Source organism: Muscardinus avellanarius, assembly GCF_963383645.1.
Source record: "Muscardinus avellanarius genome assembly, chromosome: 11".
Lineage (NCBI taxonomy): Eukaryota > Metazoa > Chordata > Mammalia > Rodentia > Gliridae > Muscardinus > Muscardinus avellanarius.
In genome coordinates, this window is record NC_137797.1 from 106,347,691 (window position 1) to 106,364,848 (window position 17,158).

At 42.1% G+C, this 17,158-nt stretch overlaps 1 protein-coding gene across 1 annotated transcript in view; it reads left to right on the forward strand.

The window, feature by feature from the left end:
- DERA (deoxyribose-phosphate aldolase) overlaps positions 1 to 17,158 on the forward strand; it is a gene marked incomplete at both ends in the record, with an annotated part of 63,599 nt that overhangs the window by 5,754 nt on the left and 40,687 nt on the right. Inside the window, 3 exons of the mRNA XM_080705039.1 lie at positions 232 to 327; positions 2,696 to 2,830; positions 13,781 to 13,909. Coding sequence (XP_080561165.1) covers positions 232 to 327; positions 2,696 to 2,830; positions 13,781 to 13,909 — 360 coding nt within the window. The remainder of the gene's footprint in view (positions 1 to 231; positions 328 to 2,695; positions 2,831 to 13,780; positions 13,910 to 17,158) is intronic.

The following is a 17,158-nucleotide window of genomic DNA, read 5'->3' on the forward strand; positions in this document are numbered from 1 at the left end:
CGTATGGGAAGTATTTTTCTGATCGTCCTGGTTGGAAAATGGTCCACGTTTTCAGGAACGGGAAGGGAACGAGGGAAGTAAAAACCTTTGATTTGCTGCAGCATCTTGGGGATATTATTTCTTATCTCATTTTGACTTCTGACAGTGTTGTAGTATAAGTAATAACAAAAAGCACAGTATGTGAGTTGGACTTCATATAAAGAAGGCTGCTCTGATTCTTTTTCTTCAAAGGCATTACTACCGCGGCTGTATGTGTTTATCCTGCCCGGGTCGGTGACGCTGTAAAAGCATTAAAGGCTGCAGGTTGTGACATTCCTGTTGCTTCAGGTAACTGGAGTTGTGGCTTTGACTGATATATATATTTTTTAACACCTTTCTGGCTCTTCAACTGGGACACCGTGGGATGTTTGTTACACATAATTTTATACTAGACTTCAAATTAATTTAGTATATTTAACTAGTTGTATCGAGACCTGATTTTGGCATTTTTAAATTCTTTAGTGAGGTGCAGACGTTGAGCTGGATGCCGTAGCGCGCTCTTGTAATCACAGTACTGGGGAGGCTGGGAAAGGAGGCTCTCAGGTTCAAGACCAGCTTCAGCAACTTAATGAGGCTCTCAGCATCCTAGCAATACTATGTCTCAAAACAAAATATAGTAAGGGCTGGGTAGCTGGGTGTGGTGGTGAAGGCTTATAATACTAGTATTTGTCAGTAGTAAGGAGGTCAAGACAGGGGTATCACAGATTGGAGGCCAGCCTCGGCGGTTTAATGAGGTTTAGCAACTTAGCATGACTCTCTTTCAAAATAAAAAATTGGGCCCTGAATCTAGCCTGGAGGTAGAATGCCCCTGGGTTCACTCCCCAGTATGACACACACACTGAAGGCTGGGGGTATAGCTCAGAGGTAGAATGCCCCTGGGTTCAGTCCCCAGTACCACAAATAGACAAAAAGAACTCAGTTATCTAGTCACCATCAAGTGAGCTCCAACACTTTTGTCTCTATGCATCCATCTGGGTGAGCCTTCTGTTATCTATGTGTGAAATACCGTAGTAAAGACACACAGAGGTGCAGTGGTACCCGGCAGTGAGTGACGTCCTATGCTCAGGTTGATGACCGCCAGAGCATCCATCATTGCCAGATGATGATTGCATTGGGTCCTAAGGGTCAAGGGCGATGGGCGTGTTAAGGAGGAAGGGGATGACTTTTAGATAGAGGAACTCATAGGTGTGAAGGTGCAGAATCGGGTTCAGAGGTTTGCATTCATCGGGCCCCCCAGGAGGATCAGGGGAGCGGTGGGAGATGAAGCTGGAGAGGAGGGCCATGGCCGTGGCTCAGGGCTGCAGTCCTTGCTGTGGTATTCGGGCTGTATCCTCCTCGTGGGATGGTCCTGGAAGGTGTAAACAGAGGTGAGGCGAGTCGGCTTCCTGGCCTAGTGAGCTGGCTGATGGACTAATTAGAAAGGAATGGAATGGAGATAGGGAGACTCATTATGGTCCATGTGGGAAGGATGTGAACCCTCCCAAATCTAGAAGATTTAGGAAAGAAAGAACATGCCTGGGCTACGGGTTTAAGACAGATGAGGCAGGACTTGGTACAAGGGAGAGAAATGCTTAAAAACCTCAGTTTAGTGACTATGTATTTTTCCCCCCCCAGTACTGGGGATGGAACCCAGGGGCACTCTTCCTCCAAGCTATACCCCCAGCTCTGTTTTTTATTCTTTATTTTGAAACAGGGTCTCACTGAGTTGCAGAGGACCTCACCAAGTAACCGAGGCTGTCCGTGCACTACGATCCTTCTGTCTCAGCCTCCTAAATGCTGGGATTACAAGCGTGCGCCACCACGCCCAGCTGTTGCCTATGTATTTGTGTGTGACTGTGGATAGTTGGATGGATGGATGGATGGGTGGGTGGATGAGACAGATATGAAATTAGATTCTAATTGGGTTTTTTTTTTTTTAGTGCTGGGAATTGAACCCAGGGATATTCTCTGAGGTATACCCCCAGTCCTATTTTTTATTCTTTGTTTTATTCTTAGAGTCTCACTAAGTTGTGGAGGGCCTCACTAAGTAGCTGAGGCCGGCTGAGTACCTGTGATCCTCCTGTCTCAGCCTCCCAAGTACTGGGATCACAAGCGTGTGCCACCACACCTACTATTTTCTGACTCATTGTGATAACGCGCGCGTGCGTGTGTGTGTGTGTGTGTGTTACTGGGATTGAACCCGGGGGCATTCTACCTCCGAGCTACACTCCCAGCCCTATTTTATTTTTATTTTGAAATAGGGTCTTAATAGGTTGATGAGAGTTCACTACATACTGAGGCTGTCCTCGAACCCGTAGTGCCAAATTCCAGCCTCCCAAGTACTGGGATAACAGGCCACCAAGTGTGGCCATATTTTCTTAATTGCTAATTACGTAATGAGCCCCCATAAGCATCTCCGCAGCAACTTAATATCAGGTCTTCCAGAGAATGTAATGTTACTAATTGTTTCAAACACCAGTATCTAGAAATCACATTTTATTTCTTCACACAGTCCTGTTCTTAACAATTATTCACACTTTGTTTTCTAAGTGCTGGTTTTTTTTTAAATTTCTTTGTTGAGCTGCTTACCCATTGAAATATCTCCCCTCACCTATCTGCTTCTGTCCCTCTCTGCTTTTCTTCTTTCCTTTCTTCCCTTATTTTGAGTCTCTTCCAGTGGCCACTGGCTTTCCAGCTGGGCAGACTCACTTGAAAACACGACTAGAAGAAATCCGACTGGCTGTGGAGGACGGCGCCCGGGAAATCGACGTGGTGATCGACAGGAGCCTGGTGCTGACCGGCCGCTGGGAAGGTAGGCAGGCGTCCTGGGTTTCACCTGGGGTCCCTGGATCAGAGGGAGGACGCAGGGGAGAACAGGGCTAAGATGGCTCGTCCTTGTACTGGATCAGAAATGCACCTGCTTCATGAACTTTGTATATCCTGTGGGCACATAGGTGAATAATTATTTTAGTACAATAGATTCATCATCATCATCTTATTATTATTATTATTATTATTATCATATTATTATTAATTATTATTATCATCATCATCATATTATTATTATCATCATCATCATCATCATCACCATCATCATTATTTGGCACTAGGGATTGAACCCAAGGCATTCTGCCTCCAGCTACATCCCCAGCCCTTTTCGTTATTTATTTATTTATTTATTTATTTATTTATTTATTTATTTATTTTTGCAGTCCTGAGGATGGAACCCAGGGGCACTCTACCTCCGAGCTACAGCCTGGCCCTATTTTATTTATTTATTTATTTATTTATTTATTTATTTATTTATTTATTTTTGTGGTGCTGGGGATGGAACCCAGGGGCATTCTACCTCCAAGCTATACCCCCAGTCCTATTTATTTTTATTTATTTATTTTTTTGTGGTACTGGGGATAGAACCCCTCTACCTCCGGGCTACACTCCCAGACCTATTTTTATATATTTTTTATTTGGAAAATAAAAAATAAGCCAGCGCGGCTGGCTTCGAACCTGTGCGATCCTCCTGTCTCCGCCTCCCAAGCGCGGGGATGACAAGCGTGCCCACCACGCCCGGCTCCAGCCCTATTTTTTATTCTTAACTTTGAAACAGGGTCTCACTGAGTTGCAGAGGGCCTCACTAAGGAGCTGAGGCTGGCCGTGAACCGCGACCTTCCTGTCTCAGCCTCCCAAATGCTGGGATTGCGAGCGTGCGCCATCATGCCCGGCTCCCACCCCTTTTTTATTTTGAAATAGGGTCTCACTAAGTGGCTGAGGTTCCCGCTAAGTTGCTGAGGCTGACCTCAAACCTGGCATCCTCCTGTCTCAGCCTCCCCAGGACTGGAATTACAGATGTGTGTCAACACACTCAGCTCTTATCAGACTAATTTTGAAAAGATTTCCCTGTCTTTATGTATTAATTTTGTTTGTCTGCTTTTAGTCACAGCTTCCAGCCAAGATTTAAGACTAGAGTAAGAGGAAAAAAGGAATACACAATTTAAAACAAATTTGGAAATAAGTTGTATGAATTAGTTGGATACAAACCTTTATGTCCTTTATGTCTTTTTATTAAGCATTATAGATACATATGTACAGCTTATAATTTGTGCTTTTCTCTCTTGAATACAGTACTAATTGGAAAATTAAACGCAATGGGGGGCGGGGTTTGATGTAATTGGCTACCCCTTAATGAACTAGGAATGCTTATTTTCAAGAACTGATAATTCGCCAATAACAGGCATTCACACAAAATACAATAACACCTCTTTGTCCTGGACCTTACTTTTCTATTAACTTTTTTTTTTTTTATGGTGCTAATAACCTTTTGGCCCAAAACAAATTGAAAAGAAACATTTAATAGCAGAATTTTTGCTAACTAGAGAAACCTGCAGTGGCTTAGGACTGCAGTATTTTGTCTTAGTTTTGATTCCCAATTTTATTATACATATTATATTTGGGTGTTGTGTTTTAATATTGGGCATTTGCTAAAATGGGCTGAAATTAACTTTGGAATGTGCTGATAAAAATGTGTATCAAGCTGTTATATTTTCAGATCTAAGGCTCTCTCCTCTGTGCTCTGAGGTTTTAGGGTAATTTGTAAAGTGCATTAGAAAGAATTCCACATTACACTTTATTTTTAGGGTTTTTTTTTTTTTTCTATTTTTTCGGGTCTGGGGATGAAACCCAGAGGCATTTGACCTCTGAGCTACACCCTGCCCCATTTTTTATTCTTTATTTTGAAACAGGGTCTCACTAAGTTACCCGGGGCCTCGCTACGTAGCTGAGGCTGTCCGCGAACCGCGATCCTCTGATCTCAGCCTCCCGAGTGCTGGGATTGCAAGCGTGCGCCACCACGCCCGGCCACACACGTATTTATATTTACCAAGGGACATAGAACTGCTATTAGATTCAGACCTTGCTCGGGAATCTTGTTCCTTGAGCTCATAATCCAGAGCTGGCTTTGGGAGGTCCATTTCTCACTGAAGCCCTGCAGACAAGCCTCCGAAGGTGGCCACGGCCGCGGTGACATCTCCCCAGCAAAGCGTGTTTAGTGAAACATGTATGTAGCCATGCGTTTTGAGTCTCTGGCTTCCATGGGCTCCTGTACCCCTCACTGCTCTCAATGGCTCTCCTAAGATGTTCTTGTAAACTTGGTTTTAAAGTACATACCTTATAACTTTCATGAGGTTTGGAGTGAAAGAATGACATCTCCTGGCCAAAGCAACAAGATGTTTCATTTTCTTTTTATATGAAGGGGATTCTTAGCCGGGCGTGGCGGCGCACGCTTGTCATCCCAGCATTCGGGAGGCTGAGACAGGAAGATCGCAGTTCGTGGCCAGCCTTCGCTACTTACTGAGGCCCTTTGCAACTCGATGAGACCCTGTTTCAAAATAAAGAATAAAAAATTGGGCTGTAGCTTGGAGTTAGAATGACCCTAGGTTCCACCCTCAGTACCACACACACACAAAAAAAAAAAAAAAGAAAAAAAATTAAATAAAAATAAAGTGGACTGTTAAAAATTCTCTTGTCAATAATATAGTTTTCTTATCTGCTTATGTTTAAGCAAGAAGAATGATCAACAGAACCTCTCTGAAAATAAATTGCTATTTTTTATAGAGCTGTTAATAATAATATCTCATCACAAAGGCCGTTTCTAAATTTATATACGCTTTTGGGGAGGAATCACATAATCTATAACCTGTGGTTTCTTTGTTTCAAGAGTTATTTGTAACAGAAATTCCGGAGATATACTTACAGCAGTTGGGTGGCTTTTATGGTTTTTGTTTCTATGCCATGATTTTTCAAAACTTCAAATACTATTGACAGAACCGTGTGTGTTTTATTTCTTATAGGTTATTTTACTACCTGGTGTTTTAGCCCTTCTCTATCTTAGTCTCTCAAGTATAATTAGTTGCTTTGGTAGATGAAACTGTGTTCTTGAATATTTTGTGACTTTTTTAGTATTAAAGATTGCCGTACTATCTTCTATTAAGTGTTTTACTGTACATATAATTATCTTAAGAGTTATTTTCAGGCCATTCTTGTGCAGTGTTGAACATCTTCCAGGCACTCAAAAAATAATTGCTTAGATATGTTCATTAGCAATTATTTTTTAACTGCCTTTGAATATCATAAACTATAAAAGGAAATCTGCTTTATGACTTTTTTTTTTTTCTTTTTTGCAGTACTAGGGATTGAACTCAGGGGCATTTTACCTCTGAGCTACATCCCCAGCCCTATTTTGTATTCCTTATTTAGAAATAGGATCTCACTGAGTTTCAGAAGGCCTCACTAAGTAGTAGCTGAGGCTATCTGCAAACTGCAATCCTCTTGTCTCAGCCTCCCAAATGCTGGGATTGCAAATGTGGGCCACCACGCCTGGCTGCTCTATGACTTTTAACTTTTTTTTTGGTGGTACTTGGGGGGATTGAACCCAGGAACATTCTACCTCTGAGACACCCCCCCACCAGCCCTATCTATTTTGTGTGTGTGTGTGTGTGTGTGTGTGTGTGTGTGTGTGTGTGTTACTGGGGATGGAAGCCAGGGGCATTCTAACCTCTGAGCTACATCCCCAGCCCTATTTCTTATTCTTTATATATATATTTTTTTAATTTTTGGTGGTACTGGGGTTCCTAGAAGCCCTTCTACCTCCAGGCTACACTCCCAGACCTATTTTATTTTTGGAAACAAGGTCTCTTAAGCCAGCACGGCTGGCTTCGAACCAGTGTGATCCTCCTTTCTCCGCCTCCCAAGTGCGGGGATTACAAGCATGGACCACCACGCCCGGCTTATTCTTTATTTTGAAACCAGGTCTGCTGAGTTGCAAAGAGCCTCACTAAGTAGCTGAGGCTGTCCTTGAATCGCGATCTTTCTGTTTCAGCCTCCCAAATGCTGGGATTACAAGCATGTGCCATCATGCCCCACTTCTATTTTTTATTCTTTATTTTGAAAAAGGGTTTCACTAACTCGCACAGGGCCTCACTAAGTAGTTGAGGCTGCCTGTGAACCTGTGATCCTCCTGTCTCAGCCTCCCAACGAATGTAATTACAAGCCGGTGCCACTATACCCGACCGCTTTATGACTTTTAGATAGAGGACATAGTTTCTAAGCACTTAGATTTTTACTTAAGTCACAATTCTATTTATGCAAGCTTTAATAATATGGCTTTCTATGTCTAAGGCAGTACTGTTCTAGAAAATCTAACGGATTCCCAGCTGTTTCAAGATTAAGAATAAAGCCAGGCATGGTGGTGCACGCTCCTAATCCCAGTATTTGGGAAGTTGAGATGGGAGGACCACAGTTCGTAGACAGCCTCAGCTACTACTTAGTGAGGTCCTTTGCAACTCAGTGAGACCCTGCTTCAAAATAAAGAATCAAAGATAGGGCTGGGGGTGTAGCTTAGAGGTAGAATCCCCCTGGGTTCCATCCCTAGTACCGCAAAAAAAAAAAAAATGATTCAGAATAAACTTTCATGGCCAAGTGTGGTGATGCGTACCTGTCATCCCAGTACTTGAGGAGCCAAGACAGGAGAATTGCAGGTTCAAGACCAGCATCAGCAACTTAGTGAGGCCTTGTTTCAAAATAAAAATTGAAAAGGGCTAGGGCATAGCTTGGAGGTAGAATGCCCCTGGATTCAATCCCTAGTAAAAAAGAAAAAAAAGAAAAGAAAAGAGAAATATCCTTACAAAACTTGATGCAGTATACCCATCCACTCCCAGCCAGTCCTCAGATCCACGCTCAGACGTGCACAGGCCATTCCCAGCAGGGCTGCGATTTCTGATCCCCATCAGCAGACACTCCACAGTGAGAGACAGCCTCCCCTGCATGTCAGCTGGGAATGCCAGAGGTCGGGTTACGCCGTGCTTCTCATCAGCGTGGTGGGGGTAGGAGGGACGCGGGGCACAGACAGGAGACGCGTCCTCTGTAACCTGCGCCGCGATATTGATTAAGCATCCACAGTGTCATAGATCCCGGGACCTGCTCCACCCACTTGCACTACTGCTGAGGCCTCGTTAGCGATCAGAACGTTTATCATCAGGATTTTAACGTAGCGTCGCCATGCCGCCGGCCACTTCGCCGGCGTGTGTGTGTGTTGTAAAATTTTGCGTCTCTTTGACTACTCTGCAGTCCAGGCGTTTGAATTCCATTTTCATTTGTCAGTCACCTTTTATAATAAATAGCCTTCCAGATTATTATTTCATTCTGGTACGTGGCAAGAATTATTTTTTCTTGGCTTTATTTTTTTCCCCCTTTGTTTAATGGGAATTTTCAGTGTGGTGATATTTGAGTTTTTAACAGGGAACATATATTACAGGTGAGTATGTGAACAGAAGAAGTAGTAAAGACCCTAGGGAATAAGGGCCTTGATGTACGCAAGGACTTAACCGTAAGGAGTTTGCTGAAGTGTTATTCATAATAGCAAAAAATCTGGAACCATAAGTATCTAATAATAGAAAAGCGAGTGAGTAAATTTTTATGTCATATGATGGAAGATTGTGTGGCCATTAAAAATTGTGCCGTAGACCTATATTTATAAAAATGGAAATAGAGGCATGATGATGGGGAAAAAAGCAGATAATAAAATAGTATGTTCTCTATATAAAATCAGATTCTCTTTCAAATTCTAAAAAACCGTTCTGTAGTCGGTGGTCTCAAGGGACCCTCCTAAGCATGCTGGGAGCGTGGTGCTGAGTGAGATTAGCCAGTGCAAACAGCGAGCACGTTGTGCATCTTCTCTCCTGTGAGGAAGCTCAAGAGAAATTGGGAAGCGAGATGGAGGAGCTGAGACTCCAGTGGAGTGGCGGAGGGTTCAGGGTTCAGAAAGAGGATACCAGTTGAAGGCATGCTACGCACACATACAAATGACCAAAGCTGTGTGCATGGAAAGAAAGGGAGGGGTGGGACCCAGAGGGAAAGGCACCAGGAGTTGTATGCATGTGTCCATCATTCTGTACCTCAGGATGATACGTCATTATAACACTTCAAGAAAAGTCTAGAAAGCCGGGCGCAGTGGCGCACGCTTGTAATCCCGGTACTTGGGAGGCTGAGACAGGAGGATCGCAGGTTCGTGGCCAGCCTCAGCTACTTGGTGAGGCCCTCTGTGACTTTCTGAGACCCTGTTTCAAAATAAAGAAAAAAAAATAGGGCTGGGGGGGTATAGCTTGGAGATAGAATGCCTCTGGGTTCCATCCCCAGTACCACACACACAAAAAAATGTCTAGAAAAAAAGGATGCTTAGATGCTAAACAAATTCCAACAAATATATCAAGCCTACATTTTATTTATTTATTTATTTATTTATTTATTTATTTATTTATTTATTTATTTTAGGTACTAGGGATGGAACCCAGGGACAGTATACCTCTGAGCTATACCCCCAGCCCTATTTTTTATTTTGTTTTCTTTTGTTTGTTTGTTCTTTTTTTTTTTTTGGTGGTACTGGGGGTAGAACCCAGAGGCTTTCTACCTCCAGGCTATACTCCCAGACCTATTTTATATATATTTTTTGGAAACAGGGTCTCACTAAGTTGCTGAGAGCCTCACTAAGTAGCTGAGGCTGGCTTTGATCCTCCTGTCTCAGCCTCCCAAGCGCGGGGATTACAAACGTGTGCCACCACGCCCGGCTTTTTATTTTATTTTTTTAAACAGGGTCACTGAGTTGTAGAGGGCCTCACTAAGTAGTATCAGAGGCTGTTCTTGAACAGTGGTCCTCCTGGCTCGGCCTCCCAAATGCTGGGGTTACAAGCATGCACCACGCCTGGCTAGGATGGTCTTGTTCTGTTTCCTTCTTTAATGATAGTTTGCATTTCTGGAAGTATATAAGGGGGAAAAATATGGAAAATGGGGAGGAAGAAATATCTATCAAATGCCCGATCTTGTTCTAGTTGCAAGGATTATTTTATTTAGTCTCAGAAACATGTATGCAAACTAGGTTCCCAACTCTTAGATAGGAGGATTGTAGATTCGAGGCCAGCCTCAGCAACATAGTAAGATTCTCAGCAACCTAGAAAGGCCCTGTTTAAAAAAAAAAAAAAAAAAAAAAAAACCTGGGCATGGAATACCCTTGTCATCCCAGCATTCGAGAGGCTGAGACAGGAGGATCGTGGTTTTTGCAGACAGCCTCAGCTTTGCAATTCAGTGAGACCCTGTTTCAAAATAAATAATAAAAAATTGGGCTGGGGGTGGAGCTTGGAGGTAGAATGCCCCTGGGTTCCATCCACAGTACCAAATAAATAAAATAAAAATAAATAAATAAATAAATAAATAAATAAATAAAGTGGGAGGGATAGGAGTATAACTCAGAGGTGGAATGTCCCTGGGTTCATCCCTCAGTACCACAACCACATACAAAATAAAAACAAAAAGGCTGGGCGTGGTAGTACACAGTTGTAATCCCCGCGCTTGGGAGGCTGAGACAGGAGGATCGCACAGGTTCGAAGCCAGCCTCAGCTGCTTAGTGAGGCTCTCAGCAACTTAGACCCTGTTTCTAAGTAAAATATAAAATAGGTCCTGGGAGTATAGCCCGGAGGTAGAAAGACTCTGGGTTCCATCCCCAGTACCACAAAAATAATAACAATAATAATAATAATAATATAAATAAATAAACAAATAAATAAGTAAATAAATAAATAAATACAGTCTAAAAAGGGTTAGTGGCATAGCTCATAGGTAGAATGCTCCTGGATTCAATCCCCAGTAACACACACACACACACACACACACACACACGAAAAAAAACAAAAAACAGATCATGGTGTCTTCTGTTTTTATACTCTGCAGTGAGTAAGGTATCAGCAGTAACAGTAGCCACACCACTACCAACAACAGTAAGAAAGACAGTAGCTGACATCCCTACACCATTAACTGTTAAACCGAGGAGAGAAGAGAGACTTTCCTTTTTTTTGTTTCTAATGATGCTGGAGATTGAGCCCAGAGTCATTTTACTTACAGGCTATACCCCGGCCCTATTTTATTTTATTTTTATTTGTAAACAGGATTTTGCTCTGTCACTAAGAGCCTCCCTGAGTTGCTAAGGCTGACTTTCAACCTGCAATCTTCCTGTCTCAGCCTCCCAAGTTCTTTTCTCTCTATGTATATATTAACCTGTTCAGCACTCAGCATAACTCCATGCTGGTATATACTTGGCTTATCCATCCATCTCTCCCTTCCTCCCTTCCTTCCTTCCTTCCTTCCTTCCTTCCTTCCTTCCTTCCTTCCTTCCTTCTTTTTTACGGTACTGGGGACTGGTGGAACTCAGGGACATTCTACCCCTGAGCTGCACTTCCAGTCCTGTTTTTATTCTTTATTTTGAAGCTAGATCTCATAAGTTGCGGAGGGCCTCATTAAGTAGCTGAGGCTGGCCGCGAACCTTCAACCCTCCAGTCTCAGCCTCCCAAGTACTGGGATTACAACCGTGCGCCACCATGCTGGGTCGGATTATCCCCATTCTGTAGATGAGGAACCTTGGACAAAGGTTAAGAATTAAGTCGCTTGCTCAAACTGAACACACATTAGTGTATAGCTGGGCGTACGCACGCCTGTGCTGATGTCCGTTGGAACTTCCTTCCTTAGTGTTTGTTAGGCTAGAGTTATGGGTTGAAAATGAGTGAAACCCATTGATCCGGGGACCTAGGGCAGCTCACTGAGTAAGAAGGAAGCCTGGAGAACCAGGTGTGGAAAAAGAGTATCCCCACGGAAGCCCAGGGAGCAGGGGACACAGCCGGACAGTGCAGCGGGAAGCGCCTGGTCACTGCCATGCCTGTGGCTCCTCTGCTGGCTACAGGCTATTTCACTGCCGGCTGCTGGCCAGCCACGGCACCTGCTGCTGCAGTAATAAAGAAAATTGAAATCTTCTTCTTGACATCACTCCGTAAGATTCAGAGGTCCTGGTAGAAGCAGTCCCTCAAAGGAGTCAAGGTTACCTTCAAAAGAGGACAGCTGTGGTATACTTTTCTTATTCTGTCTTATTTCATTTTTTTTTTTTTCAGTACTGGGGATCGGACTCAGGGGCATTCTGTCTCCGAGTGACACCTCCAGCCCCTTTTCTAGTTCTTGTTTTGAAACAGGCTCTTCCTAACTTGCTGAGGGTTTTGCTGACTTGCTGAGGCTGTCCTGAACCTGTGCTCCTCCTGTCTCAGCCTCCCAAGTACTCGAATCACCGGTGTGTACCATCATGTATGGTATGTTTTTTTATTTTAATTGTTCTGTTATGTTTTCGGCAGGATGGCAACAGAAAGAAATGCTAACTTTTCCAAATGCTGACCCTTAAAGATGAAGATATTTTCCAAGGAAAACTTGATCTGGTTATGTAGAGAAATCATTACTAAAACGAGTGGAGAACAAATGATTGAGAAATTGGCAGAGGCTGCTGGTTGCTTATTTATTAAATCAGGCTGAGCTCTAAATGACCACTTTTTGCTAACTGTTTAGGTCATAGATGAATGAACATAAGCTTCCAAATGGCTGATTAATGGCCAAGTCATAAAATGCATCCGTTTATTCTGGTTAATTCTAATGTAGGTAACTGAAGAAATTTAAAAGGTTGTACTTTGTACTTTTTTTTATTTTTGGTATTGGAGACTGAACTCAGTGGCCTTTTACCTCTGAGTTATACCCCTAGCTTTTTTTAATTTTTTATTTTGAAGCAGAATATTGCTAAGTTGCTGAGGCTGGTCTTAACTCTGGTATCCTCTTGTCTCAGCCTCCCAAGTACTGGGATTACCAATGCGTACCACTACACCTATTTAAAAGATAGTCCTGGTTAGCAAAAAGATGATAGTTTTATTCATAAATATGGTCACATTACATGTGTTAAGAATTTGTTATAGGGGGCAGAGGTCACTTTAACAAATGCTATAATAAAATATTTTCAAGCCTTATCTGATGACTCACTGATTATAAGTACTAATCCATACAACAGAATTTCTCTTTGGTACGGGGATTTGTGTCAGGCCATGAAATAAGGTTTGACTTATCACACATCAATTAATGGGAATTCATTCAACTAGAATTCTGAAGTTAATAGTAGTGATTAAACCCTTTGAGAACTTATGTCAGACAATGTACAAACTACTATATTTTTATTTTTTTGCAGTACTGGGGATTGAACTACCTCATAGCTACAACCCCCCAACCCTAGTTTTTATTCTTTATTTTTGAAACAGGGTCTCACTAAGTTGCAGAGGGCTTCACTAAGTAGCTGAGGCTGGCCATGAACCTGCAATCCTCCTGTCTCAGGCTGCCAGGTACTGGGATTACTGCGATTACAAGCATGTACCACCACTCCCAGCTACAAACTACTATATATATGTATTCCAACAAGAGAACCTATTACACATGTGTGTATTTCAACAAGAGAACCTTCTATACGTTCATGGAAGAATTAATAGGGACCTGAGGATTCTTTTTTTTTTAAGTCCACAAAGTGGTATACCACTGTATGCATGTTAGATCAATTTGCTATTTTTTAGGAAGAGGTAGGAATTATTTATAATTTGCACGTCGTTATGATGACATTTTAAAAGCTCCCTGACTCTGGACCTCGGGCCAGGGCTTAGAAATAGATCCGTGGTGGCAATCTAAGCATACCTCCTAACAGGCTGTGAACTGCTCTAGGCGGTATTCAATTGGGGTGATTTTTAGCAAGTAACAAATGTCTTGTGTTTCCGAAATCTGAAATGGGTCCTACCAGCTCTAAACGGCTGCCAAGTTAGGTACCACTCTCCCGTGTAATGACTGCCTCAATTATTTCTTTTTATTTTTCCCCCAGCCCTGTATGATGAAATCCGGGAGTTCCGCAAGGCCTGTGGAGACGCCCATCTCAAGACCATCTTAGCAACGGGAGAACTCGGGTCGCTCACGAATGTCTACAAGGCCAGTATGATAGCAATGTTGGCCGGTAAGTGATCTGTGTCCAGATGATGCTTTTCAGGAGAAATATGTAAATATGTAACTTGCTATTAAAAGTGCTAACCACTCGGCATTCCTGGGGAAGGGGCTGAGGTGTATTGAGAACGCACCTACCGCCTGCAGGAGGTCCCACAGGATGGAAGGTTCTTGGCTTCCTTCTGTATACTGTGACATCTCGCTGCACTCTCCTTGGCCAGCAGTAGATGGCGCTCTTGTTAGCGAATTGCCTGTGGTATCATCTGATTATTCACCCATCAGCCTGTGTTAGGCAGGAATTTCTTTCACGCAGACTTCTGTCTCCCTGTGAATTTAAGCTTTGGATTTTTCTCAGAGATGTGTGCCCACGCTCTCCGAAGGCAGCCTCTGCTTTTGTTTGTGCTAATTAAATTTAAAAAAAATTTTTTTAGTGTGGTATTATTTCTTATATTTTCAGAGGTAGGTTGACCGGTGTAGCTGAACAAGTTTCAAACCCCCGGGTCAGGCTTGATTCATTTTCTCATGAAAATCAGCGACCAAGTCTCCAGAGGTCCCCTTGATACGGTGTCTAATACATCTCTCCATCCTGGCATCCTCCGAATGATGAATACAGTTCACTTCCCTGCTCCTACATTGGTTCTCTTCCAGTTTGTTTTCTATGTTGTTGCAAAAATAATCTGTTAAACTTGAGAATTTGGCCGGGCGTGGTGGCGCACGCTTTTAATCCCAGCATTTGGGAGGCTGAGACAGGAGAGTCGCAGTTAGTGGAAAGACTCAGCTACTTAGTGAGGCCCTTTCCAACTCAGTGAGACCCTGTTTCAAAATAAAGAATAAGAAAAAAAATAACGCTGGGGATGTAGCTCAGAGGTAGAATGCCCCTTGATTCCATCCCCAGTACTGAAAAAAATAAAAAATAATAAATAAATACATACATGAGAATTTGAAGCTGGGCGTGGTGGCGTATACCTGTAATCCCAGGACTTGCAAGACTGAAACAGGAGGACAGCAGGTTCACGGCCAGCTTCAGTGATTTAGTGAGACCTTGTTTCAAAATAAAAAAAATAAGAGCTGGGTGTGGTGGTACATGCTTGTAATCCCAGAGTTTGGGAGGCTGAGACAGGAGGATCGCACAGGTTCGAAGCCAGCCTCAGCTACTGAATGAGGCTCTCAGAAACTTAGTGAGACCCTGTTTCCAAATAAAGTATAAAATAGGTCTGAGAATATAACCCAGAGGTAGAAAAGCCCCTGGGTTCCACCCCTAGTACCACCAAATAAATAAATAAATAAATAAATAAATAACAAAATGTGCTGGGGCAAAGGGTGTAGGCTCAGTGGTAGGATGTCCATCGGGTCAATTCCTAGTACCAGAAAAATTAAAGAAAATGTTTTAAAAAGAAAATATTTATTTATTTATTAAAGTATAAAATAGGTCTGTGAGTATAGCCCAGAAGTATAAAAACCCCTGGGTTCCACCCCCAGTACCACCAAAATAAATAAATAAATAAATAAATAAAGTATTACTTTTTCTTTATGTTATTTTGGAGCTCTGTTATTAAGTATATGCTCTGTTAGAACTGTTTATTTTTACCTTTCAAATCAGCAAATTCCTCATCATGAGAGGCCCTCTCTATCTCTGTTTCTAGTCCTAGTCTGAGTCTCCCCTTTGCCACACAATTCATTCAGCCACACAATTTTTCTCGAGCTTACCACTTACGTGTTTCTTTTTATTATCCTCCCATCTGTGTGAAGTGTACATCTTGAAAGAAGGAAATCCTGTCATCTGTGGCAACATGGATAGAACTGGAGATCATTATGTTAAGTGAAATTAGTCGAGACAAAGACTGCACGATGCTATCACTCACCTGTGCGATACCCAAAAGTGGATCTCCTAGAAGCCTAGAAGGGAATGGTGGCCCCAGAGTCTGGGGAGAGTAAGAGAGAGGGAGAAAAGTCAATCAATGGGCGCGAAGTTACAGATAGATAGGAGCAAGACATTCTGATGTGGAAATGTGCAGGACGGTAGCTACAGCGAACAGTAAAGTACTGTACATTTTAAAGATATAGGAAAAGGAGTTTTCATATTTTTCTTCATAAAGAAATGGTAAAATGTTTGAGAAGATAGGTATGTTTAACCAGATGCAAGCATAATGCGGTGTAGACATATACTGAAGTATTTCATATTAGCCCATCAATGCGTGTATTTTTATGTTCTTATATATTAGTTGCAAATAAATTTAAAAGAAAGTATCTTTTGTAGGCAGGTTTTAAAAAATTGTGATAATGTCTACCTTTTTTTTTTTTTTTTGGTGGTACTGGGGTTCCTAGAAGCCCTTCTACCTCCGGGCTACACTCCCAGACCTTTTTTATATATTTTATTTATTTTTATTTATTTTTTTGGTGGTACTGGGGTCCCTGGAAGCCCTTCTACCTCCGGCCTACACTCCCAGACCTATTATTACATTTTTGTTTGGAAACAGGGTCTCCTAAGCCAGCGCGCGAGGCTGGCTTTGAACCTGTGCGATCCTCCCGTCTCTGCCTCCCAAGTGCGGGGATTACAAGCGTGCGCCACCACGCCCGGCCGATAATCTCTACTTTTTAATTGGAATATTTTGACCATTTACATTTCATGTAATTAATTGATGTGGTAAGATTAAGTCTGTCATCTTACCAATTTGCCTTAATCTGCTCTCTGGTCCTCTTGTCACCTTTTGGGTTTGCTAAATATTTAATCACATTTTTTTTGTATTTCTTCTATTTGTGATCTCTTTGTATTTGTTATATAGAGTTGCCAGCAATCACAATTCACAACCTAAATCTAATCAACCACCCGCCTAATATTTAATTTGATCAATGTATTTATCATGGTCTACATAGCGTTACTACTGTTCCATTTTATACTTTACAAATGTAACTTGCAGTATTTTCATTTGTACCCTCCTCACTGGTCCCTTGAATTACTTTAATTTTCTTTATATATATTGTAAAACCCCATATCACAGTGATGCAATTTAATTGCAATTCATCTTAAGGAATCTAAAAGAAGAAGAAAAAACTTATTTTGTAAAAACTAAACTAAGGTCCAGTTTCATGTTTTTTCACATAAAAGATCATTTCCATCTTTATTTTCCTATAGATCTGAGTTTTCCTCTTAGGAAACTCAGCCTTTAAAACCTCTATAGGTATTTACTTATTGATTGGTTTGTTTATTTACTTATTTTTTGCACTGCAAGTCTGCCGGTGATGAATTTTTTCAGGTCTTGTT